At 41.4% G+C, this 25393-nt stretch overlaps 1 protein-coding gene across 1 annotated transcript in view; it reads right to left on the minus strand.

Moving 5' to 3' along the window:
• LOC126427276 (pleckstrin homology domain-containing family M member 2) overlaps positions 1 to 25393 on the minus strand; it is a 271933-nt gene that overhangs the window by 215125 nt on the left and 31415 nt on the right. The window contains exons 4-6 of the mRNA XM_050089544.1: positions 22838 to 23044; positions 18271 to 18516; positions 3688 to 3898 (exon numbers count right to left, since the gene is read on the minus strand). Coding sequence (XP_049945501.1) covers positions 3688 to 3898; positions 18271 to 18516; positions 22838 to 23044 — 664 coding nt within the window. The remainder of the gene's footprint in view (positions 1 to 3687; positions 3899 to 18270; positions 18517 to 22837; positions 23045 to 25393) is intronic.

The following is a 25393-nucleotide window of genomic DNA, read 5'->3' on the forward strand; positions in this document are numbered from 1 at the left end:
TTACCATATTTAAAGTCTTTAAATATGTCTGCTTGTGTCTGTATGTGTGGATGGATTTGTGCGTGTGTACGAGTGTATACCTGTCCTTTTTTCCCCCTAAGGTAAGTCTTTCCGCTCCCGGGATTGGAATGACTCCTTACCCTCTCCCTTAAAACCCACTTCCTTTCGTCTTCCCCTCTCCTTCCCTCTTTCCTGATGAGGCAACAGTTTGTTGCGAAAGCTTGAATTTTGTGTGTATGTTTGTGTTTGTTTGTGTGTCTATCGACCTGCCAGCGCTTTTGTTCAGTAAGTCACCTCATCTTTGTTTTTATATATAATTTTTCCCACGTGGAATGTTTCCTTCCATTATATTGATATCTATGTTTGTATGTTTTTTCCCACCCCCAAAAAGAGAGGAGTGATTTGCCTTCATTCAGAAAGCACACAATGCTAGAGAGCATGCGTCTATACAGTTCAAAGGTCTTATAGACTATCTGCAACCACCACCTGGTGCGCTCTGGTGCAAAGAAACAGCATTGTTTATACCAGGGGTCTCCAAACTACGGCAAACCAGCCTGCGTTAGTTGGCCGGTCATCCCCGGTATTCGGCCCGCCAAATATTTGAGATGGTACCTATACTGGCAACAATTGAGTTTCGAGGCCTATCACGACCAATACACTGCGACATTGTCGGAGCTCTATCTTTACAAAGTGGAAGGTCTTGGTTAAACTTGTGGCTATCCACAATAAACAGACAGACCATTCTCCGTGCGATAGTGAAAAACAGTTAACAGACTAGTTTGGCGAAAACATTAAGTAAAAAAAGTCTCTGCATTTTATTTCACTCAAGTCTGGTGCAAGTCTTTCAAATGGACGCCACTTCGGCGACTAGCCTCAGTAATCAATCATTATGGAAGATGCTTCTTAAGCAAGGTTTCACTTTCTTCTGATTACGTTGTAAAATACATACAGAATGTGTAGTACCACAAATTTTTGGCGGTTAAATTCGGCAGAATAAAATACGTCAGAATTTCGGTCAGGTACGTCCACCAATCAAAATTATGTAATTAAATAAAAATCGTAGTTCGTTTCAGTGCTAGCTATTCTCACAACCTTAGATTTTTGCGATTTCATCTTTCCTTTAGCCTCGCATTACGGCGATCATGGTGTGCTAGCGTGCTTTAATCCCACTAGGTAGCTCTTGGGCCTTATGACTTTGTGAAGGAGTCAATGTGGCCTGCGGACTAAAAAGTTTGGAGACCCCTGGTTTATACAATTGCAAACAAGCACTCTGCCTATTCTTTATGCTGTATTATTTTTGTCCAGTCAATATGTTCAGTACTATGCACAACCTGTATCTTATGTGTTGCTCTATAATGTACTATGTTCAATACAACATGTTTGTTCTTGCTATAACAAAAACCGTGCATGCATTCATTTTATATACCACAAACACTGTCATTTTCACCCTCATAGATAAGATTAACTGCAAAAAGGTGGAATTTAAGGAGATGGGACCTGGATAAACTGACTAAACCAGAGGTTGTACAGAGTTTCAGGGAGAGCATAAGGGAACAATTGACAGGTATGGAGAAAATTAATAAAGTAGAAGAAGAATGGATAGCTCTGAGGGATGAAGTAGTGAAGGCAGCAGAGGATCAAGTAGGTAAAAAGACGTGGGCTAGTAGAAATCCTTGGGTAACAGAATAAATATTGAATTTAATTGATGAAAGGAGAAAGTATAAAAATGCAGTAAATGAAGCAGGCAAAAAGGAATACAAACGTCTCAAAAATGAGATTGGCAGGGAGTGCAAAATGGCTAAGCAAGGATGGCTGGAGGACAAATGTAAGGATTCAGAGGCTTATCTCACTAGGGGTAAGATAGATACTGCCTACAGGAAAATTAGAGAGATCTTTGGAGAAAAGAGAGCCATTTGTATGAATATCAAGAGCTCAGATGGAAACCCAGTTCTAAGCAAAGAAGGGAAAGCAGAAAGATGGAAGGAGTATATAGAGGGTCTATACAAGGGCGATGTACTCGAGGACAATATTATGGAAATGGAAGAGGATGTAGATGAAGTTGAAATGGGAGATACGATACTGCGTGAAGAGTTTGACAGAGCATTGAAAGACCTGAGCCGAAACAAGGCCCCGGGAGTAGACAACATTCCATTAGAACTACTGACAGCCTTGGGAGAGCCAGTCCTGACAAAACTCTTACCATCTGGTGAGCAAGATGTACGACACAGGCAAAATACCCTCAGACTTCAAGAAGAATATAATAATTCCAATCCCAAAGAAAGCAGGTGTTGACAGATGTGAAAATTACCGAACTGTCAGTTTAATAAGTCACAGCTGCAAAATACTAACACGAATTCTTTACAGATGAATGGAAAAAACTGGTAGAAACCGACATCGGGGAAGATCAGTTTGGATTCCGTAAAAATATTGGAACACGTGAGGCAATACTGACCTTACGACTTATCTTAGAAGAAAGATTAAGGAAAGGCAAACCCACATTTCTACCATTTGTAGACTTAGAGAAAGCTTTTGACAATGTTGACTGGCATACTCTCTTCCAAATTCTAAAGATGGCAGAGGTAAAATACAGGGAGCGAAAGGCTATTTACAATATCTACAGAAACCAGATGGCAGTTATAAGAGTCGAGAGGCATGAAAGGGAAGCAGCAGTTGTGAAGGGAGCGAGACATGGTTGTAGCCTCTCCCTGATGTTATTCAATCTGTATATTGAGCAAGCAGTAAAGGAAACAAAAGAAAAATTTGGAGTAGGTATTAAAATCGATGCAGAAGAAATAAAAACTTCGCCGATGACATTGTAATTCTGTCAGAGACGGCAAAGGACTTGGAAGAGCAGTTGAACGGAATGGACAGTGTCTTGAAAGGAGGATATAAAATTAACATCAACAAAAGCAAAACGAGGATAATGGAATGTAGTCGAATTAAGTCAGGTGATGCTGAGGGAATTAAATTAGGAAATGAGACACATAAAGTAGTAAAGGAGTTTTGCTATTTGGGGAGCAAAATAACTGATGATGGTCGAAGTAGAGAGGATATAAAATGTAGACTGGCAATGGTAAGGAAAGTGTTTCTGAAGAAGAGAAATTTGTTAACATTGAGTACAGATTTAAGTGTCAGGAAGTTGTTTCTGAAAGTATTTGTATGGAGTGTAGTCATGTATGGAAGTGAAACATGGATGATAAATAGTTTGGACAAGAAGAGAATAGAAGCTTTCGAAATGTGGCGCTGCAGAAAAACGCTGAAAATTAGATGCGTAGATCACATAACTAATGAGGACGTATTGAATAGAATTGGGGGGAAGAGGAGTTTGTGGCACAACTTGACTAGAAGAAGGGATCGGTTGGTAGGATATGTTCTGAGGCATCAGGGGATCACCAATTTAGTATTGGAGGGCAGCGTGGAGGGTAAAAATCGTAGAGGGAGACCAAGAGATGAATACACGAAGCAGATTCAGAAGGATGTAGGTTGCAGTAGGTACTGGGAGATGATGAAGCTTGCACAGGATAGAGTAGCATGGAGAGCTGCATCAAACCAGTCTTAGGACTGAAGACCACAACAACAACAACTCCAGTGAGAGTGTTAAAGTCACCAGTAAAAGTAAAGTAACTAATTTCTTGCCTATATATTACCACGAACAGAATTCATTTTCACAGAGCAGGTATAACTAACCTTCTAGCTGCTTGTTATCTGGCGAGTGGTAGATGCGGTTCTTCTCATTGTTCTTGGCTTCACTGTCGCACATTATGCTGGCTTCCTTGTTCATGAGATCACACTTTTCCTCCATTTCGTACTTCTTTTCATTGCACATCGTAATGATAGGCTCGCTCATCTTATTTGTGTCAGCAGGTTGGTTTGTACCAGCTTTTGTGCTACTGTCCACCTGAAAGATAAATTAATTAATTTATTCTCTATTGTCAAATGAAATGTCAAACAACTGTGAAGTGAAACAGGTGACTTGTCAGTGTTTTTACTACACTAGTTAAAATTTGTGCAATATTACTGTCGAGGAGTTCCTTGAAAAATTAAGCAGATTCTTGTATTGTTGACTGCATTTACTTAAACTTACGGTTTGACTTTTTTTGGGTTCATAAGCATTTTATTTCTATCAGTTATTACTTTTATGTTGTAATTTCATGTACTGACACATTCCCTGACCTTGGAGATTTGTTCCTCACTTTGCTCCTACACAACTTAACGTGTAAATAAATAAGACACACACACATATACAGGGTGTTCAAAAAGTCTCTCCGCAGTGCTGTACGATTGTTAGTCGCGCGCACTGTATGCCGCAGTGAATATTCCGAAATGAAACTCAGTGAAATACAAGTTATTGAATATTCAATTTTACTTACAAATTTTCACATTAAACATTGGAGTGTCCCCCGTGTTGCTGAATACACATTTTAATTCATCTAAGCATGTTTCTAAACGCAAGCTGTAATATTTCTTCTGTAACAGAAGCAGTGAAAGTGGATATGGCAGTTTCCAATTCATTCGTGGATTCTGGAAGGTTTTTATAGACAGTTGCTTTCACTGCACCCCAGAAGAAAAAGTCAGGTGGTGTTAGGTCAGGCAATTGTGGAGGCCAAAGTCCTTGTGAAATTATGCGACCATAAAAAACATCATCAAGCAGTGACATTGACACGCGTGCTGTATGTGCGGTTGCACCATCTTGTTGAAAATAACCATTCAGTATTTCACTTAAAAAAATTTAATCTATGAATGGGTACAGAATATCACTGCAGTATTGTTGCGCGTTTATTGTTTCGTTGAAAAATATGGGACCCACAATCCCACGTCTAGAAATGCAATCCAAACTCCTATTTTGACAGAATGAAATGGTTCCTCATGAACACACAATGAATTTGCAGTAATCCACGTAAGAGAATTTTTCGAGTTCATGTACCCAGATAACTGAAACCATGCCTCATCAGTGAAAACCGTTTCATTAAGAATATACCTCCCATTTTGTTGAATGAAATTTTTGAACCACTAACAATAATGCAGTCTCTTGCCACGATCAGTATTTTTCAGTTCTTGCATGACTGTCACTTTGTATGGGAAAAGTTCTAATTTTTTCCTTACAACTGTGTGAGCCGTTCCGACACAAACATCGATTTCCTGGTCGAGTTTTCTTACCGACTTGTTCGGACTCACAGACATTTTATCAGAAATATCGAGTAGTTTATCCTCAGACAAAATGCTAGGACAATCAGTTCTCGGTGCATCTGTCACTGAACCCGTACTTCGAAATTTGTTAATCAATTCTCACACAGTATTGCCATGTGGGAGTATTGTGTCCGGGAAAACTGAATTAAATGTTTGATGAACGGAAACTGTGTATTTACTGCCAGCTTTGAACACTTATTTGACTAAAAAGACACTTTCTTCAATGATTAGCATTTTAACAGTGACAAAAATGAAACAAATGAACAGAGGAACTACCGTATTTACTCGAATCTAAGCCGCACTTTTTTCCTTGTTTTTGTAATCCAAAAATCTGCCTGCGGTTTAGAATCAAGTGCAAAGTAAGCAGAAGTTCTGAAAAATGTTGGTAGGTGCCGCCACAACTAACTTCTGCCGTCGAATATATGTAGCGCTACACAGGCATGCTTTGTAGGCACAAAGATACATACCGGCGCCAAAACCTCTGAGTCAGTAAATAAATTAAAAGAAAAGGTAGAAGAATATAAACATTATGCCATGTATTCTTTCGTGTTTGCTGCTATCTCATTTAAATCGTGTCTGCCTAATAAACTACGAAACTAGAGTGAGACAACAGCAAACGCGGAAGAATATACATATCATCTCATGTTTATATTCGTATTATTCTTATGCTGAATAGTGATACAGTCAGAAATTAAACACGGCAACTGACTAGATTTTTAAATCTAAGATGACTCCAATTTGTGTGCAGAATTTAATGTACTAAAGAGGCGTCTGCAAAGATTTTCAAACGAAGAAAAATTTTCGGTAAACTCTCATTCAGAACATCATCTATCATACGCAGTCTATTATTTGGTTCTTGTTGATCATTATCAAAGAAAGCAGCAGTGTAAGTAACAACAAATAGCAGTCTCTTGCCATTGTTTCGCTTATGAGACGATTCCTCTCTTTTTTATTGTAAGCCGCGTTAGCGCACAAAAGCAAGCCGTGCCGCGAGCGGCGACACGTCGTAAACACTCATTATCAGAATGCGACAAACAATGCAAGACACAGTACAGTAATGCATTTTCAGCTTAGAGTGACGTAAACACCTATAACAAAGAGAACCGCACTTATCAAATCAAAGAAAAATAAGTCATCAATTCGACCAGACGAAGCACGTGAAAAAGGAAGGGTGCCCGTATAAATACGGACAGAGCGCTTGACACATAGCAATGACTACTTGGTAAAGCTTAACTGTTAAGCTTATGACTCGAACCAAACTACTGTTGCTGGATCTTCATCCATTCGACCTAAATTGTCTCTCATGTTACAATGGACCAACTTTGTTTCAATTTGGAGGTGCAGTCTAAAACTTGTCTCTCCCCTTCAATTTTGAGTCTCAAATTACAGGTGCGGCTTAGATTCAGTAAAAATTTTTTTTCTTCGATTTTGAGTCGCATTTTTCAGGTGCAGCTTAGATTCGAGTAAATACAGTAAATTTAATCGTTCATGTCAACATGTAACGACACACACCAACGATACTACTGATGCTGGCTGAGATAAACGAAACAGTGGAATGTTGGGACAGTCCAACTGAAGGGAAGTAACCCAGGCACGCGTGCAATCATACGACACGCACTGCTAACGATCGTACGGCACTGTGGAGAGACTTTTTGAACACCCCGAATTTAGTAATAGTATCAGTATAAACACACTGATTCATAATACACTGGGGTGAAAAAACTCACGGGCTACCTGCTAATGGGCAACGGCCTTGCCGCAGTGGATACACCAGTTCCCATCAGATCACCGAAGTTAAGTGCTGTCGGGTGTGGCCGGCACTGGGACGTGTGACCATCCGGGCCACCATCCACTGTCGCCAATTTTTGGGGTGCACTCAGCCTCGTGATGCCAACTGAGAAGCTACTCGACTGAATAGTAGTGGCTCCGGTCGACAAAAACTGTCATAATGGCTGGGAGAGCGGTGTGGACCACTCGTGGTCCGTAGACGATGTGAGTTATGTTTTTCAGTTATACCTCCTAATATTGTGTTGGACCTCCTTTTCTTCGGTATAGTGCAGCAACTCGACACAGCACAGACTCAACTACCGTATTTACTCGAATCTAAGCCGCATTCGAATCTAACCCGCACCTGAAAAATGAGACTCTAAATCAAGGAAAAACAATTTTCCCGAATCTAAGCCGCACCAGAAATTTGAGACTCGAAATTCAAGGTGAGAGAAAAGTTTTAGGCCGCACCTCCAAATCGAAACGAAGTTGGTCCTTTATAATATGAGACATAATTTAGGTCGAATGAATGACGATACTGCTACAGTAGTTTGGTTTGAGTCGTAAGCTTAGCAGTTAAGCTTTACCAGGTAGCCATTGCTATGCGTCAGGTGCTCCGTCCGGGTACCCTTCCTTTTTCACGTGCTTCGTCTGGTTTGAATCGATTGCTTATTTTTCTTTGATCTGATAAGTGCGGTTCTCTTTGTTATAGGTGTTTACATCACTCAAATCTGAAAATGCATTACTGTACTGTGTCATGCATTGTTTGTCACATTCTGATAATGGGTGTTTATGGCCTGTCACCGCTCGCGGCATGGCTTGCTTTTGTGCACACTACCGCTGTTTTTTTTAAAAGAAGAAAAAAAAAAGGAGAGGAATCGCCTCATTAGCGAAACAATGGCAAGAGACCACTATTTGTTGTTACTTACACTGCTGATTTCTTTCATAATGATCAACAAGAACCAAATAACAGACTGCGTATGATAGAAGTAGTTCTGAATGAGAGTTTAGTGAAAATTTCTCTCCGTTTGAAAATCTTTGCAGATGTCTCTTTTAGTACAGTACATTCTGCACCGAAATTAGAGTCATTCTGACTGTATCATTATTAGGCATATGAATATAAACATGACACGATATGTCTGCTCTTCCGCGTTTGCTATTGTTTCAATCTAGTTTCGTAGTTTATTAGGCAGACAGGATTTAAATGAGATAGCTGCAAATACGAAAGAATACATGACAAAATGTTTATATTCGTATTATTCTTACGGTGAAGAGAATACCGCATGTGATTCGCAATTCATAAAAGTTCCTATTAGCAACCATCTCTTCTCACAGGTAGGAAAAAATTCAGAACATAGAGTTTCCCATATTGACAAACATCCCAAACAGTCTTGCCAATCGGATTTTCGTAGTACACTGAAACGCTGCTACATTCAAAGATGAACAATACGAAATTTGTATTTCCTTCGTCGGATAATGTACGAAAATGCAGTGGTCAAAACTCGGGGTGGAGAAAAAAAAGCTCGTCTTCCACCTTTTCTTTTTTTTAATTTATTTACTGACGCAGAGGTTTTGGTGCCAGTATTTATCTTTGTGCCTGCAAAGAATGCCTGTGTAGCGCTACATATATTCGACGGCAGAAGTTAGTTGTGGCGGCACCTACCAACATTTTTCAGAACTTCCGCTTACTTTGCACTCGATTCTAAGCTGCAGGCGGTTTTTTTGGATTACAAAAACCGGAAAAAAAGTGCAGCTAAGATTCGAGTAAATACGGTAGTCACTGGAGGTTCCCAGCAGAACGACTGAGCTGTGTGTCTCTATAGCCGTTCATAACTGCAAAAGGGTCGACAGTGCAGGATTCTGTGCACATACTGACCTCTCGATTATGTCCCGTAAATGTTCGACGGGATTCGCGTCTGGCGATCTGGGTGTCCAGATTGTTCACTCAAACTGTGCAGAGTGTTCCACAAACCAATGGAGAACAATAGTGGCCCAGCAACACGACGCACTGTCGTCAATGAAAATTCCACTGTTGTTTGGGAACGTGAAGTCCACGAATGGCTGCATACGGTCTACAATTAGCTGAACATAACCATTTCCAGTCAATGACGGTTCTGCTGGACCAGAGAACACAATCCATTCCCTGTGAACACAGCCCACACCATTATGGAGCCACCAGCAGGTTGTTGACAACCTGGGTCCATGGCTTTGTGGGGTCTGCACCACACACTAACCCTACCACCAGCTCTTACCAAATGAAATCGGGAGTCGTCTGACCAGGCCACAGTTTTACAGTCACCTACGGTGCAACCGATACGGTTACAAGCCCCAGAGCGATTCGATGTCCTATTGTTAGCAAAGAACTGACATTAGTCGTCTGCTGCCATAGCATATTAACACCAAATCTTGCTGCCCTGTCCTAACAGATACGTTTGTCACACATTCCACATTAATTTCGGCAGTTATTTCACGCAGTGATGTAGTGTCGCTTGTCTGTTAGTACTGACCCAACTCTACACAAACGACGCTGCTCTCTGTCATTATGTGTGGGCCGCCAGCCACTGTGTCATCAGTAATGAGATAACGACTAAATCTGGTATTCTCGGCACACTCTTGACACAGTGGATCTCTGGCTATTGTTTTCCCTAACATTTTCTGAATTGTGTCTCTTGCATCCAGCTCCAACTACTATTCTGCATTCGAGGTCTGTTAATTCCTGTTGTGCAGCCATAATCAGCTCATCTCAAATGACAGCTCTGCCTATGAACTGCACTTTTGTACCTCATGTACACAATACTACCGCCTCCTGCCTATGTGCTTATTACTATTCCACTATTTGTCACCTCAGTGTAAATAATCCACACCACCATGAAAATTTGATGTAAAATTAATGGGATAGCGATACGACAAAATCGCACGAGAGAGGGAGAGGGAGAGGGAGAGGGAGAGAGAGAGAGAGAGAGAGAGAGAGAGAGAGGGAGAGAGAGAGAGAGAGAGAGAGAGTGTGTGTGTGTTTTTTGGGGGCGGAGGGCGACGGAGTTTAAAAATTGTTGAGGGAGACCAAGACTGGACAACAGGTTGGTTGGTTGGTTTAGGTTATAAAGGGACCAAACTACAGGGTCATCAGTCCCTTTTTCCTGACATAATCAAGGCTCAAGGTACAAAAACACCCAAAGTACATTTGAGAAAGTAAAAGGCGGAAAAGGAATGGGGAACCACACCTAAAAAGAAAATGAATGGAACGAATGAAAAATGGGGAAAACATACACCACAAGGAAAAGCAGTGGACGGTAATAAAACCAATAGCGAGTATTTTAGAAACTGTGGGCCTGTGATACTGCAGCTCAAAATCCAACCCGTCTCAAACAAATTTTCTATAAACGTTGAAAATACTGATTTTGCAAAATGTAGTGTTTCACACTGATAGATCATTTGATCAAAATTTTTAATCATTTGTTTGCATGCCTACTTGAACTTTGTTACACACATGGCCATAATTCCCCCCCCCCCCCCCCCCCCCACACACACACACAATATTTCCATACCTGGAAGACAAAGGGAGAAGTCCAGTTTCCACAGTCTTGAATTCAGACAAAATTTGTAAGCACAGACTTCTTCATATGTGGAAGGAGACATGCAATCTTGCTCCAGCCAAGAGCTAATTCAGGTATTGTTACAGGTGTTGATGTCTTTTTAACACTGACTCACTTTCATGTTATTTACTACATTATAAGACAAGGTTTTTTTTCGCAAATTCATCATTTGAAAAGAATGAGATCATCTTACTTTTGCATATTAAACAATTGCTGCTGAGGTCAATGTTTTATGTTGTTTAATAGATTGATACAGGGGTTGTCTTACATTTACAGATGAAGCTTGGGCTATTGAGGTCACGTGCCAATTTAGTTTGAATAATTTTGAAGAATTCTGTGGGGACGGTAGGGCAAATGATACTCACACTCAAAAGGTTCGAGATTTCTTGATCCACTGAGGCACTCAATACAATAGTGACCTAATTCGATCGTTCGGATGACATTTAACTCGCACGGTGCTCGAGTGTGGAATATGTGAGAAACTGTGGACTACCACAATGACAATCTATTGATCTGCTTAACACCAGACACAAGAGGACATACAATGTAATGCTACCATCTTGCAAGCTCTTAACGTTCTCATAGGTGTATGGATACTATAAAAAAGATTACTCGATTCTGAACGCGAGTCAATATTTTATTTGATATGGCATTTGTTTATTAACAAATCTCATACTCAAATAAAATATTGACTCGCGTTCAGAATCGAGTAATAACTGATGACATAAGGTGCAAGTGCCAATTTGAGATGAAGAGGGAGCCACAAGAGAGGAATTCGTGACTTACCACATCGAACTAGTGAGAAGAACGATGACCGAAAAAAATAAATGCGAACAAAATAGTGTAAATGGTCACTGAAAAATACATACCCTCTCCATTGGCAGAATACGCACTCTTCTCTGACCCACAAGCATACTGACTGCTTTGTAACAAAACAGCTTTCAGATCCCGTGCACTGAACTCCACCTCCTACTAGATCAGCTAACGTGTGGCTGTAATTTATACATCTGCTACCGACAGTTGTTAAATTGCAACGAATACTTCAGGTCTTCCCCTGGCCAGATGCCAGACAGACAGTACCCACCCCACAACCACCCGCCGATCCATTTGACAGAGCAGTGACAGAACAACGACAGCAGTGTCAACAGCTCCGACTATCGAGTCTAGTGCCTCAATATCACACGGTGGCAAACGAGCCGACAAATCTGTGTGTGGCAGGGGGAAGAAAGATGAAACTGTCCACCCGACTACACCTGTGTCACTGTATCCTATTCTGGTCAAGCTATTTACTGCTAAATGTTTGGTATGGGGCAAGACGTGTCCCTGAAGAGAACATCACAAATAGTGAGTGTTCTATCAGAAAGTACACAGGCCTGTACACACACCTAATGTAAATACGAAACACCGACACGACGCACTTCGAAGAGAAGAGTACACGTTCACCCCGGCGACCTGCCAAGTACGCTACACAGCTGATACTGACCTCCCACACTACAGCCTCCTCCTCAGTTCTAGGACGTGTGATAAAAAAAAAAAAAAAAAAAAAACACAAAACACTCACTCATACACACCTTTTGTCCCACAAATTGCATTATCGAGGAGACCCTTCTGGCATGCAGAACGAGTCAGATTGCAAATTAACAGCCACTGCTAGCAACGTCTGTATAACATACTGACAACAAATCACAACTAGCTGTAATCTATTCATACCGGTAATCATAGGAATTACTTCTAGAGTTCTCTCTATGTGTACACCATGAGGGGAAAAAAGCTATTTTGACAGAAACCACTACTTCCCCTACATTATTCGCTTGCTGTTTCAACTAATAATTTAACAAAGCATTTATGTGAATTTATGCAGACCGTATTAGCTCTCTACATACTGAAAAGTTGGGATCTATCAAATACTGGCTAATTCAAGCAATAAAATTAAAACCTTATGGTCAGTTTTGAAGGAAGTGTCTGGTCAGCAGCACAAGGTCGACAATATAAAATCAGTTTGTAGTAAAAATATTTCTGTTACTGATAAACCGGATATACAGAATGTTACGAAAAGGTACAGCCAAACTTTCAGGAAACATTCCTCACACGCAAAGAAATAAAATATGTTATGTGGACATGTGTCTGGAAACGCTTACTTTCCATGTTAGAGCTCATTTTATTACTTCTCTTCAAATCACATTAATCATGGAATGGAAACACACAGCAACAGAACGTACCAGCGTGACTTCAAACACTTTGTTACAGGAAATCTTCAAAATGTCCTCCATCAGCGAGGATACGTGCATCGACCCTCCATCATATGGAATCCCTGATGCAGCCTTGGAGAATGGCGTATTGTATCACAGCCGTCCACAATACGACCACGAAGAGTCTCTACATTTGGTACCAGGGTTGCGTAGACGAGAGCTTTCAAATGCCCCCATAAATGAAAGTCAAGAGGGTTGAGGTCAGGAGAGCGTGGAGGCCACGGAATTGGGGGGGGCGAGAGAGTGTATACCTGTCCCTTTTTCCCCCCCAAGTTCTTTCCACTCCCGGGATTGGAATGACTCCTTACCCTCTCCCTTAAAACCCACATCCTTTCGTCTTTCCCTCTTCTGCCTCTTTCCTGATGAAGCAACCGTGGGTTGCGAAAACTTGAATTTTGTGTGTGTGTTTGTGTGTCTATCAACATACCAACGCTGTCATTAAGTAAGTTACATCATTGAATAAGCAACTTTCACTCAATTAATACTCGGCAGAAATCAAACCTGCATTTGGATCAGACTTCCATAACACTTGTGCAGAAAGGTGTGCAGTATACTGCTGCATCCATTCTCAATAAGCTACCACTCGAATTCAAAAATTTTAGCAATGATCCAAGTGCTTTCAAATCAAAATTGAAGAGTTTCCTCATGGGTCACTTCTTCTATTCAATCAAGGAATTCCTTGAAAAATTAAGCTGAGTCTCGTTGTATTGTTGATTGCATTTACTTAAACTCATGGACTGACTTTTTTTTGGGTTCATAAACATTTTATTTTTATCTGTTATTACTTTTAAGTTGTAATTTCATGTACTGACACGTTCCATGACCTTGGAGATTTGCTCCTCAATTTGGTCCTACAGAACTTGACGTGTAAATAAATAAATAAATAAATAAATTCAGGCTTCTTAACATTTATAACTTTCAACTTACAATTTAGGTGATGAGAACCGTGTGCCTAAAGCACACCACCATCGACCCCACACTTAAGTGAATATCGAAGAAATCAGTGAGATGGCTTTTTGTGAGTGTTCATATATGCAACGTGGACCTACAGCACAGATAAACCTGAACACCATAAGATCGACAGATGTCAGAAACACAAATAAATGCTACAATCTCACACTCGACAACAATTCACTTTAGACCTTTACAGTTCCAGTCCCTCAATTATAAATAATACATCAAATGAAAGAGCAACTCAAATAGTTTTTCCTACAAGTGTTCAATGTGAACACAATCCCTCAAACAGCACACGTCGAGTCGACAGGCGAGTCCTTCCAAGACTTCTATCAGTGTGTCTGGAGCAACTGTTGCAACAACTGCTTCAGTTGTGCATCTTAAGTGAGGTGGATCGGCTGGTATTGGAGGCACATACACCCGATCCTTTCTGAGACCCCAAAATAAAAAATCAGTGGATTCAGGGCAGGTGAATGTGGAGGCCATGCGAAACGACTTCTATCGTCCGACTCCTTGCGACCAATCCGGCAGTCTGGTACAACACTGTGTACTGTGTTGTGCCAGTGGGATGGGTCACCAGCTTGCTCCCAAACTAAGTTCTATGGGTAATGTCCTTCCAGTTGAGGAAAGAACCATATTTCTAGTGCATCAAGATAAGAAAGACTGCTTACAACAGCTTCAATGAAAAAGAAAGGCCCATAACTTTCTGCTGGGAAATGGCACCAAAACATTCAATTCAGAGAAGTCTCAGTGCAGTTGGAACATCTTGTGGGAATTTGCTGACCTCCAAACGTGCATGTTATGTTTATTCACATTTCTACTTCTATTTTTTAACACCTGCGAACAAAACTTATTGGGCTCCCCTTTCACTTGATGTATTATTTATAATTGTAAGTTGAATGCAGTAACTGCTACAAAGCCTTCAAATACTCATTCTGAAACATCATCAACAATATTGACGGTTTTACTATGTTGCTAAGCTTGTGAGGGCCCCATAACTCTCTCCTGCTGTGGGCTGGCTATGCAATTCCCAAGGTGGTGTATACACTATGTGATCAAAAGTATCCGGACACCCCCCAAAAATGTACGTTTTTCATATTAGGTGCATTGTGCTGCCACCTACTGCCAGGTACTCCACATCAGCGTCCTCAGTAGTCATTGGACATTGTGAGAGCAGAATGGGACGCTCCCTGGAACTCACGGTCTTCGAACGTGGTCAGGTGATTGGGTGTCACTTGCGTCACACGTCTGTACGTGAGATTTCCACACTCCTAAACATCCCTAGGTCCACTGTTTCCAATGTGATAGAGAAGTGGAAATGTGAAGGGACACGTACAGCATAAAAGCTTACAGGCTGACCTAGTCTGCTGACTGACAGACCGCCAACAGTTGAAGATGATCATAATGTGTAATAGGCAGAAATATATCCAGACCATAAGAAGGGTGATGCTGTGGGAATTAGATTAGGAAATGAGACGCTTAAAGTAGTAAATGAGTTTTACTATTTGGGGAGCAAAATAACTGATGATGGTCAAAGTAGAGAGGATATAAAATGTAGAATGGCAATGGCAAGGAAAGCGTTTCTGAAGAAGAAAAATTTGTTAACATTGAGTACAGATTTAAGTGTCAGGAAGTTGTTTCTGAAAGTATTTGTATGGAGTGTAGTCATGTATGGAAGTGAAACATGGATGATAAATAGTTTGGACAAGAAGAGAATTGAAGCTTTCGAAATGTGGCGCTGCAGAAGAATGCTGAAAATTAGATGTGTAGATCACATAACTAATGAGGAGGTATTGAATAGAATTGGGGAGAAGAGGAGCTTGTGGCACAACTTGACTAGAAGAAGGGATCGGTTGGTAGGGCATATTCTGAGGCATCAAGGGATCACCAATTTAGTATTGGAGGGCAGCGTGGAGGGTAAAAATCATAGAAGGGAGACCAAGAGATGAATACACTAAACAGATTTAGAAGGATGTAGGCTGCAGTAGGTACTGGGAGATGAAGAAGCTTGCACAGGATAGAGTAGCATGGAGAGCTGCATCAAACCAGTCTCAGAACTGAAGACCACAACCACAACAACAACAACAACAACAACAACAACAAGACAGGAATTCCAAAATTCATCAGGATCCACTGCAAGTACTATTACAGTTTGGTGAGAGGTGAGTAAACTTGGATTTCACGGTCAAGCGGCTGCTCACAAGCCACGCATCATGCCGGTTGGATGACTGAACAGTGGAAAAACATGCGGAGTGACGAATCACGGTACACAATGTGGCGATCTGATTGCAGGGTGTGGGTATGGTGAATGACTGGTGATCATCATCTGCCAGCGTGTGTAGTGCCAACAGTAAAATTCCGAGGCAGTGGTGTTATAGAGTAGTTGTGTTGTGCGTGGCACTATAACAGCACAGGACTACATTGGTGTTTTAAGCACCTTATTGCTTTCCATTCTTGAAGAGCAATTCGGGGATGGCGATTGCATCTTTCAACACAATCAAGCACCTCCCCTCGGTGCAGCACTCCGTGAAGAATGGGCTGCCATTCCCCAAGAAACCTTCCAGCACCTCACTGATCGTATGCCTGCGAGAGTGGAAGCTGTCATCAACACTACGGGTGGGCCAACACCATATTGAATTCCAGCATTATTGTTGGAGGGCAGCACAAACTTGTAAGCCATTTTAAGCCAGGTGTCCAGAACTTTTGATCACATAGTGTATGTGCACTACTTGGATTTTCCTGCACTGCTGCGGGCATACAGATGCTGACCTCTCACTGCTGCAGACGAGTTATTCCCATATCTTGTCAAACAAAAAAGTTTCACATATTTATCACACAACATATGTGCCCCACTGTGTTCTATCATTTGCAGAAAACCTCATTTCACTACTTCGAATCTCGACAACCATTATAACCTACAATTTTCTATGCACGGGGTGCAAATGGGCACATCATCCGCGACATTCGGATACAAAACCCAATAACTTAAGAACAAAATCAGGTATTTTCTTGCTCTCAATTATAAATAAAATTTTGATCTATTGTCTGCACTGAATTTACTGAAACATATAAGCTAAAATGTGAAGTTCACACGATGTGGTTTTTACCTCTGCAAACACTAAAATTTCATGAAAAGTTTTAATTAATTTCAAGCAGTGTATGAAGTATGAAGGATAATGAAAAGAAATCAACACTTTATCAAGTGCAGATATCAATCTGTAAGATGTGCAAAAATCAATTTTTTTGATGTAATAGTTTCGAAAAACCGGACTATCATTTCATATCTGGCACACCACCTATTCTCAGCACGAGAACCCGATTTTCTACATCTACATCTACATGACTACTCTGCAATTCACATTTAAGTGCTTGGCAGAGGGTTCATCGAACCACAATCTTACTATCTCTCTACCATTCCACTCCCGAACAGCGCGCGGGAAAAAAGAACACCTAAACCTTTCTGTTCGAGCTCTGATTTCTCTTATTTTATTTTGATGATCATTCCTACCTATGTAGGTTGGGCTCAACAAAATATTTTCGCATTCGGAAGAGAAAGTTGGTGACTGAAATTTCGTAAATAGATCTCGCCGAGACGAAACACGTCTTTGCTTTAATGATTTCCATCTCAACTCGCGTATCATATCTGCCACACTCTCTCCCCTATTACGTGATAATACAAAACGAGCTGCCCTTTTTTTGCACCCTTTCGATGTCCACCGTCAATCCCATCTGGTAAGGATCCCACACCGCGCAGCAATATTCTAACAGAGGACGAACGAGTGTAGTGCAAGCTGTCTCTTTAGTGGACTTGTTGCATCTTCTAAGTGTCCTGCCAATGAAACACAACCTTTGGCTCGCCTTCCCCACAATATTATCTATGTGGTCTTTCCAACTGAAGTTGTTCGTAATTTTAACACCCGGGTACTTAGTTGAATTGACAGCCTCGAGAATTGTACTATTTATCAAGCAATCGAATTCCAACAGATTTCTTTTGGAACTCGTGTGGATCACCTCACACTTTTCATTACTTAGCGTCAACTGCCACCTGCCACACCATACAGCAATCTTTTCTAAATCGCTTTGCAACTGATACTGGTCTTCGGATGACCTTACTAGAGGGTAAATTACAGCATCATCTGCGAACAACCTAAGAGAACTGCTCAGATTGTCACCCAGGTCACTTATATAGATTTTGGCAAACAGTACAGCCGTAACAAAGGCTGACACTCTGCAGACTGCAAAGCGCTCGTCTGTAGCATCAAAATGGTTAACAGGAGTTGGTATAAGGAAACATGTAGGTACAAAGTGCACGTGTTTTGGTGCAGACCTTAATGTACGGTTAAGTCTACAGTAAACCTTATCCAACAGCGCACGTTTAATGGTTGATAATGATTATCACAAACTGCAGGACATCATTAAAAGTGACACGAAGTACTTATTTTTTTGCAAATAATAAATTCAGCTGGTTTCCAAGGATGTTCTCATTTTGCAGGTGTGAGAAGTGACAGGCTCACACTCACCTTCCTCCTGGGGGAGTTGCTCTCCTTGAAGCGTCGCGCGATCTCGTTCAGCACCTGTCTCTCCACGGCGTCCTGCACGTTCGCGGGGTCCGAGTTCGGGTACACAAATGCGTCGCACGAGCCCTCGCTGCCGACAGGAGTCTCCGCGGCAGGCGAGCCGCAGCTCTCCACGACGGCGACCGGCGGCGGGCAGGCCAGAGACGGCGTAGGTGTGGTGCCCTCCGTGTCGTGGAATGCGGCTTCCACCTGCACACCGGTACACCACTCGAGCACACCGCGAGACGTATCTGCGTCCGGACGTTACATTTTATGCAGAAAACCACTGTCGGGCCCCACGAGAGTGTGGATCTTTGGGGGAGGGAGTGGAGTGGGTTTTCGTACTTACAGGATTTCGAGCTCGGCGCACAGATATCGATTTCCCAAAACATCATGACCCCCACATCAAGAATGCGCGAAAATATCAACTCTGAAGACTTCGAAATGTTTCAAGTATTAGAAGAACCAAAACGTAATGTTTCTGCACATGTCAGTATTTGTTTGTCACTTACCAGCTCATTGTGTACCTCAAAGTCTTGCCAGAGATACAGGGTGTTTCAAAATGAATATACACATTTTAAGACTCGGTTGCATTTGTTCCCTTCAACTTACAATTACAAATAATACATCAAATTAAAGAGCAAATCAAACAGTTTTTCCCACAAGTGTTCAATGTGAGTGCTATTCGACACACATCGAATCGATAGGCGAGTTCTTTCCAATCTTTGATCAGTGGGAGTAATTGCTGTGACAACACTGTTTCTAAAGTCAAATAGTTCATTTGATAGCGGAGGCACGTACACGTGATTCTTTATAAACACCTGAAGGTAAAAACCGTATGGCATCAGAGAGTGTGTGAACTTAGAGGTAACGAGAAACGAGCTCTTGACGTCCGGCCCCTTGCGCCAACCCAGCGGTCGAGTACAAAGTCGTTTATCCAATCGCTTACTGAGTTACGTCAGGGAGGCAGTGAACCATCATGCTGGCAAATAAAGTTCTGTGGTTCACCTTCTTCCAGCTGAGAAAGGCCCATAGTTCTAGCACATGAAGATAAGAAACACGAATTACAGTTGCTTCACCAAAAAAGAAATGCCAGTAAACTTTCCACCAGGGTATGACACAAAAAACATTCAATTTAGGGGTCTCTCTTGTAAACGTACCATCTACAAGGTGTACAACTTTGCTTCCACCATTTGCCGATAGGTTGCGACAACGGTAAGTAGCGGTCGAAAGAAACAGATCGCAGATGTCAGGCAGTTAGCTTGGACCTCGGTCAACATAACCTCATTCAAACATTAGTCAATTTGTGTCTGCACCATAAAGTTGTTCTCAATTGAAAATGTCAGTTTAGGAGCCTAATTCTCGTCATTTGCGGGAGGTGTTACTGTTTTGTTTCAATACAAAGAAAACAGCAGCTGAGTCTTATAAAATGCTTTGAAGTACGTATGGTAAGGATGCTATTAGTGAAAGAAAGTGTTGTGAGTGGTTTCAACGCTTCAAGAACACTGATTTTAACGTCGTAGACCGGCATAGTGGTGGAAGAGAGTGTTTTCGAAGATGCAGAATTGGAGACATTGCTGAGTGAAGACTCACGTCAAACTCAAGGAGAATCGGCAGAATTAGTGGGAATGACACAGCAAGCCATTTCAAAACGTCTCAAGGCTATGGGCATGATTCAGAAAGAAGGAACTTGGGTCCCGTGTGAGCTCAAACCAAGAGATGTCGAACGGCGTGTGTGTGTTTGTGAACAGTTGCTTAAGAGGCAGAAACAGAAGGGATTTCTGCATAGCACTGTGACCGGGGGGAAAAACCGGTTCATTACCCTAAATGCAAAAAATCATGGGATATCCCGGCCATGCTTCCACGTCGACGGCCAAACCGAACATTCACAGCTCCAAGATTGTGCCCTGCATTTGGTGGAACCAGCTCGGCGTCGTGTACTATGAGGTGTTAAAACCGAGTGAAACAATCGCAGGTGCTTGTTAGCAAAAGCTACTAATGTGTTTGATCAGAGCATTAAAAGACAAACAGCCACAGTACAGTGGGAGGCACGATAAAGTGATTTTGCAGCACGACAACGCTCGACCCCACGATGCAAAAGAGGTCAAAACGTACTTGGGAACGTTAAAATGGGAAGTCCTACCTCAGCCGCCGCACTCTCCAGACATTGCTCCCTCTGACTATCACCTGTTTAGATCAAAGGCGCATTGCCTGGCTGACCGACACTTCCTATTTCATGAATAAGTCACAAATTGGATCGATTCATGGATGGCTTCAAAAGATGAGCAATTTGTTTGACGGGGGGATTCGTACACTGCCCGAAAGATGGTAGGAAGTAGTGGCCAGCGATGGAAAATACATGTGTGACCAATTTGTTTCATTAAAGCCTCAAATGTTGGGGAGAAAACAGTAGAAGCAAAGTTGTACACCTTGTAGTTGAGATTTGCTGACCCCCAGACACGCACATTGTGTGTGTTCAGATTTCCACTTAGGTGAAATGTCGACTCATCACCGAAGACGATGCTACCCAGAAAAATCGTCGTCGTCCTAGAGCAACATTTCATTTGCAAAATTGGTGTGTAAACCGGAGTGTGTAGGTTTCAGAACTTGTAACAACTGTGGACAGTAAGGATGTAGTTGTAAGTAACTCCTTAAAAGTCTCCACACAGGACTCACTGGAACTGCTGAATCATGACTAGCCTTCTGAACTGATTTCTTGGGGCCACACGTGAAAGACTCACTCGTTCTACACCTTCTTCAGTTATTCTCAGTCTTTCCATACTCTTGCCTTTGCGCACAGGTATAGGAACACAAGCATTTGGGTTGCTCTTTCATTTGATGTATTGTTTATAATTGTAAGTTGAATGTAATAAATACTACAGAGCCTTAAAATATGGGTATTTATTATGAAACAGCCTGTATTTTATACAGGTATGAATCTGGCATTGTACAGTTTTTGAGTTTTGTAGGAGCAATAATGCAAGAATTGCCACCAGAAAAATTTGCAATGTCCATCCAAGTGCATTACAAATTTGTAATGTCAAAAATTGTTTTCTAATTTCAAATCCAGTAACTTTGACCTTGCCAATTCTTACCGATCAAGAACTTCAGACAATGACATGTTAAGGGCAGAAGTTGAAACAAATTCATGTCAAACAATCAAGGAATTGTCAAACACACTTAACTGATCTCAGTCGATCATCTGGGAACATCTGCAGCAGATTGGTAAACACAAATAAAACTAACCAATCCACCACATTTGACTTACTGCTTCACCAGCACAATACATAAGAGTTATTACATCATTTGATCTCTGTAGTTCAAAAATGAGACCTCTATAATAACACAAAACATGAAAGGCAGTGGCTCTCTCCAAGTGAATCATCACCGATAAAGCTAAGCCACGTTTACACTAAAAAAAGGCACATTTTTTTGTTTCGTGGAGTATTCACAGGGTTGTTCATTTTGAAACGTTGAATGGGGACCTTCACTCAGAAAAAAAAATTACTGAATTGGGTTGGGGGTATTGCCTCATCCACCATATTCGCCCAATTTGTGCCATCAGACTTCCATTCATTCAGATCACAACAACATTTACTAAGGAGCAAAAAATTTGAAAATGTGGATGATGTATAAAATGCCATCTCTAGATATTTTCCTCAAAAACCAATTGATTTTTATTGATCCAGCATCGAAAACTTGCACACTACAGTACAAAAGGCTGTCGGTAACAAGGGTGATTACATCACTGATTAAAAATAAAAATTGGTTAACAATTTATCTGTTTGACTTGGATGAAAAAAAGACATTACTTTCCCCAATATAAAGTATTTTGTGCATTTTAGTGGATAGTGTTCTACAAGGTCACTGGCTCTATTCTCCCCAGTAGCTTAAATAATTAAACTTTAACTCTACCATTATTAGAAAATAACATACTGAATCATAATTTAGAACAAAAAGAAAGTATCTTTATTTTGATTACTAATTACATGAAAATGTGGGTAATCATTAGAACTTAAAATTTTGTACAAAAATGAGGGAGAGGGTGTCTCTGAATTTAGGAAAAGAAAGTTGCTTCAGATGACAATCAAACCAGGTACCATGCAAATATAAGACTAGAACTCTACTTCATCAGCTACGTGCACTTAAAATCTTAAAAAAATTTTCCATACTCAATAGCAATCAGAAATGTTTGAAGCTGATTTTTCACGCAATTTTGAGACACCGTTTATGAAACTGATGTCCCAGCACTGACCTTCAAATACAGTTAACAGGGCAGTGTGTAAGATCCCTTAGCCAATCCTGAGCAGCCCCCTTTTTTCTACAATTGCAATTCCAACAATTAAAAAATCTACTTAATTCTTATAATCTCCTACAAATTTTACACAGCATGACATTGTAACTGTAGTGTGTGACTACAGGCTACTTTCACAACACGGTAGAAATCGATGTTTTATCTTGACAGTGTGCTGTACTACCCCGTAAGACCGAGACGTCGTCACCGTCGTCCTCAGTTCGGCGAGCGACTTACCTCCCGCAGACTCGACCCGTCGTCCGGCTCCCCGTTGGCCGTGGTCGCTTCGCTGTCGCTATCCAGCAGGGCGACCCCGGAGTCTACAGGCGATGCCAGCGACGACGTGACCGACGCCATCATCAGAGGGTCGGGGCCCGTCGCACCTGCTCCCGGACTGCTTTTCCCAGATTCCTCTTCTGCCGGTTTTCGCAATTCCAGTGCCTGCTACAGTGTATGACAGGGGCACCTCACGAATTTGCCAAATATCTTAGTTTGCAAATCAATTTAATAGTAACAACATTAAAATAAAATAAAGAAAGATGCAAGCCACTTGAGATGTGAACCTGAAATGTTCATAGAATTGAAGTGAATTTTCAGCAAAGTATGTGCTTATTTGGAATTTTTTTTTTTTTATCGTCTTGTCTTCTGACTGGTTTGATATGGCCCACTAAGAACTCTTCAATTGTGCCAACCTCCTCATCTCAGAGTAGCACTTGCACCCTACCACCTCAATTATTTTTCAAACGTATTCCAATTTCTGTATTCCCCTACACATTTTACCCTTTACAGCTCCCCCTGGTACCACGGGAGTTATTCTCTGATGTCTTAACACATCCTGTTATCTCATCCCACCTTCTCATTAGTGTTTTCCGTAGGTTACTTTCTTCTCCGATTCTGCTGAGAGCTTCTTCATTTCTTAGCTTACCAGTATACTTAATTCTTCTTCTTCTTCTTCTTTTTCTTCTTCTTCTGCTGCTGCTTATCCATTAATGGATGCTGGTGACCACATGCTGCATCTTTCTTCTGTGAACCGCAGTATGTAATAGATGGTCTACATTTCATAGTCCTGTCCACTGCTTTATATTGTCCAACCAGGATGTTCTTCTTTGCTCTTGTCTTCTTTTTCTTTAAATCTACGCTTCTATTATTAACTGCAGAAGCATACGAAATGCTATCCAAAATTTGCAGGACTGTCACCTGTTGAAAACTTTACCTTTGGCCTAATGGTCACCATCACCCTCGAAGTAGTTCCCATTCGCACATACACACTGGCCCAGCACTTCTGCCACTGGTCATATGTTTTCTGGAAGTCCTGTTATTTGATGAAACCGACGGCCTGTCAAATTGAGTTTCAGTTTTGGGAATAGCGCGAAGTCGCAAGGTGCCAAATCTAGCGAGCACCGTGGGTGTGGTACAACCACTGTGTTGTTTGTTGCCAAAAAGGTCCTGGTGAGCAAGGACATGTGACAGGGTGCATTGTCACAATGCAGCAGCCAGTTCCCTCGACGCCAAAGTTCGTGCCGCTGTCGCCACACGTTTTCACGGAGCCGTCGCAAAAGTCACAGTAGTACGAGGAATTCCCTGTTTGGTTGGGTGAGATGAATTCTTTGTGCACAATTCCCTCAGTATCAATGAAAATGATGATCGTGCTCTTCAGTTTGCTCTTCACCTGTCTCGCTTTTTTGGGTCTTTGAGAGCCCAGGCTCTTCCACTGAGACAATTGTTGCTTTGTCTCTGTGTCATAACCGTAAATCCAGCTCTCTTCGCCGGTGATAACCTGTGAGCACTTTCCCCGAGATTCACACAGAATTTGATGCACACCCACTTTTCTGTTCACGGATCCATCGTAAAATCGTCACACACCTAACATAGAGTATTACGGAAATCACTGTGGACACACAACACGTTCTCCCAGCTGAATGCCACTCTGCACATTGGCTCATCAGATATGCAGCTCTCGCCACCTAGCTGTGCAAAGATCTACTACTCCTACTTTCCAGATGGCAGCACCACTTCTGAAAATTTTGGATTCCACGTCGTATATTTGGTGTTCCGTACTTTATGTCCCAGGTATGCAGTTTTTCTTCTTTTAAGCACTGTCAACATTTCTCGCTGCTTGTTCATTCGTTACAGTACTTTGATGTCGGTTATTCTTGCAGTCCACGGTATTTTAAGCATTCTGCGGTAAATCCACATTTCAGAGGCCTCTAACTTCTATGTTGTTGTCGTATTTAGTGTCCATCCTTTACAGCCATATAGAAGCACAAACCAGATGTAACATTTTACAAATCTGACTCTAAGGTTTAGGTCTATTCTTAAATTTTATGAAGGCGTTTCAGGTGTTCTCTATGTGACATTTTATTTCCAAGTCTGTTCCCCAGTCTTCAAAAAGCCATGTTCTGAGGTATTTAAACTTGTTGGCTCTCTGTATGAAAGACCCTTGAAATCTTAGATCTGCATGTTTAAATGAGTCAGACTCTCGTGTGACAATCATAAAATTAGTCTTTCGATGTTACTATTCAGACCTAGAGTACTTCTGTAATCTGCTAGTATGTTGACGAGTTGTTGAAGGTCACCCAAATTATCAGCTATCAGTACCATGTCACCAGTTGTTGAACATATTCTCTGTTAACCTTTATGCCTTTTTCTACATCATCAAGTGCCTCCTGAAAAATACTCTGAGAGTATAAGTTAAATAACAGGGGTGACAATACTCACCCTTGTCAGACTCCTCTACATACATTGATGAAATCTGTGACCTCATTATCAAATTTAGCCTGCGCTGTCTCATTC

Source organism: Schistocerca serialis, chromosome 11 (assembly GCF_023864345.2).
Source record: "Schistocerca serialis cubense isolate TAMUIC-IGC-003099 chromosome 11, iqSchSeri2.2, whole genome shotgun sequence".
NCBI classification, from domain to species: Eukaryota; Metazoa; Arthropoda; class Insecta; order Orthoptera; family Acrididae; genus Schistocerca; species Schistocerca serialis.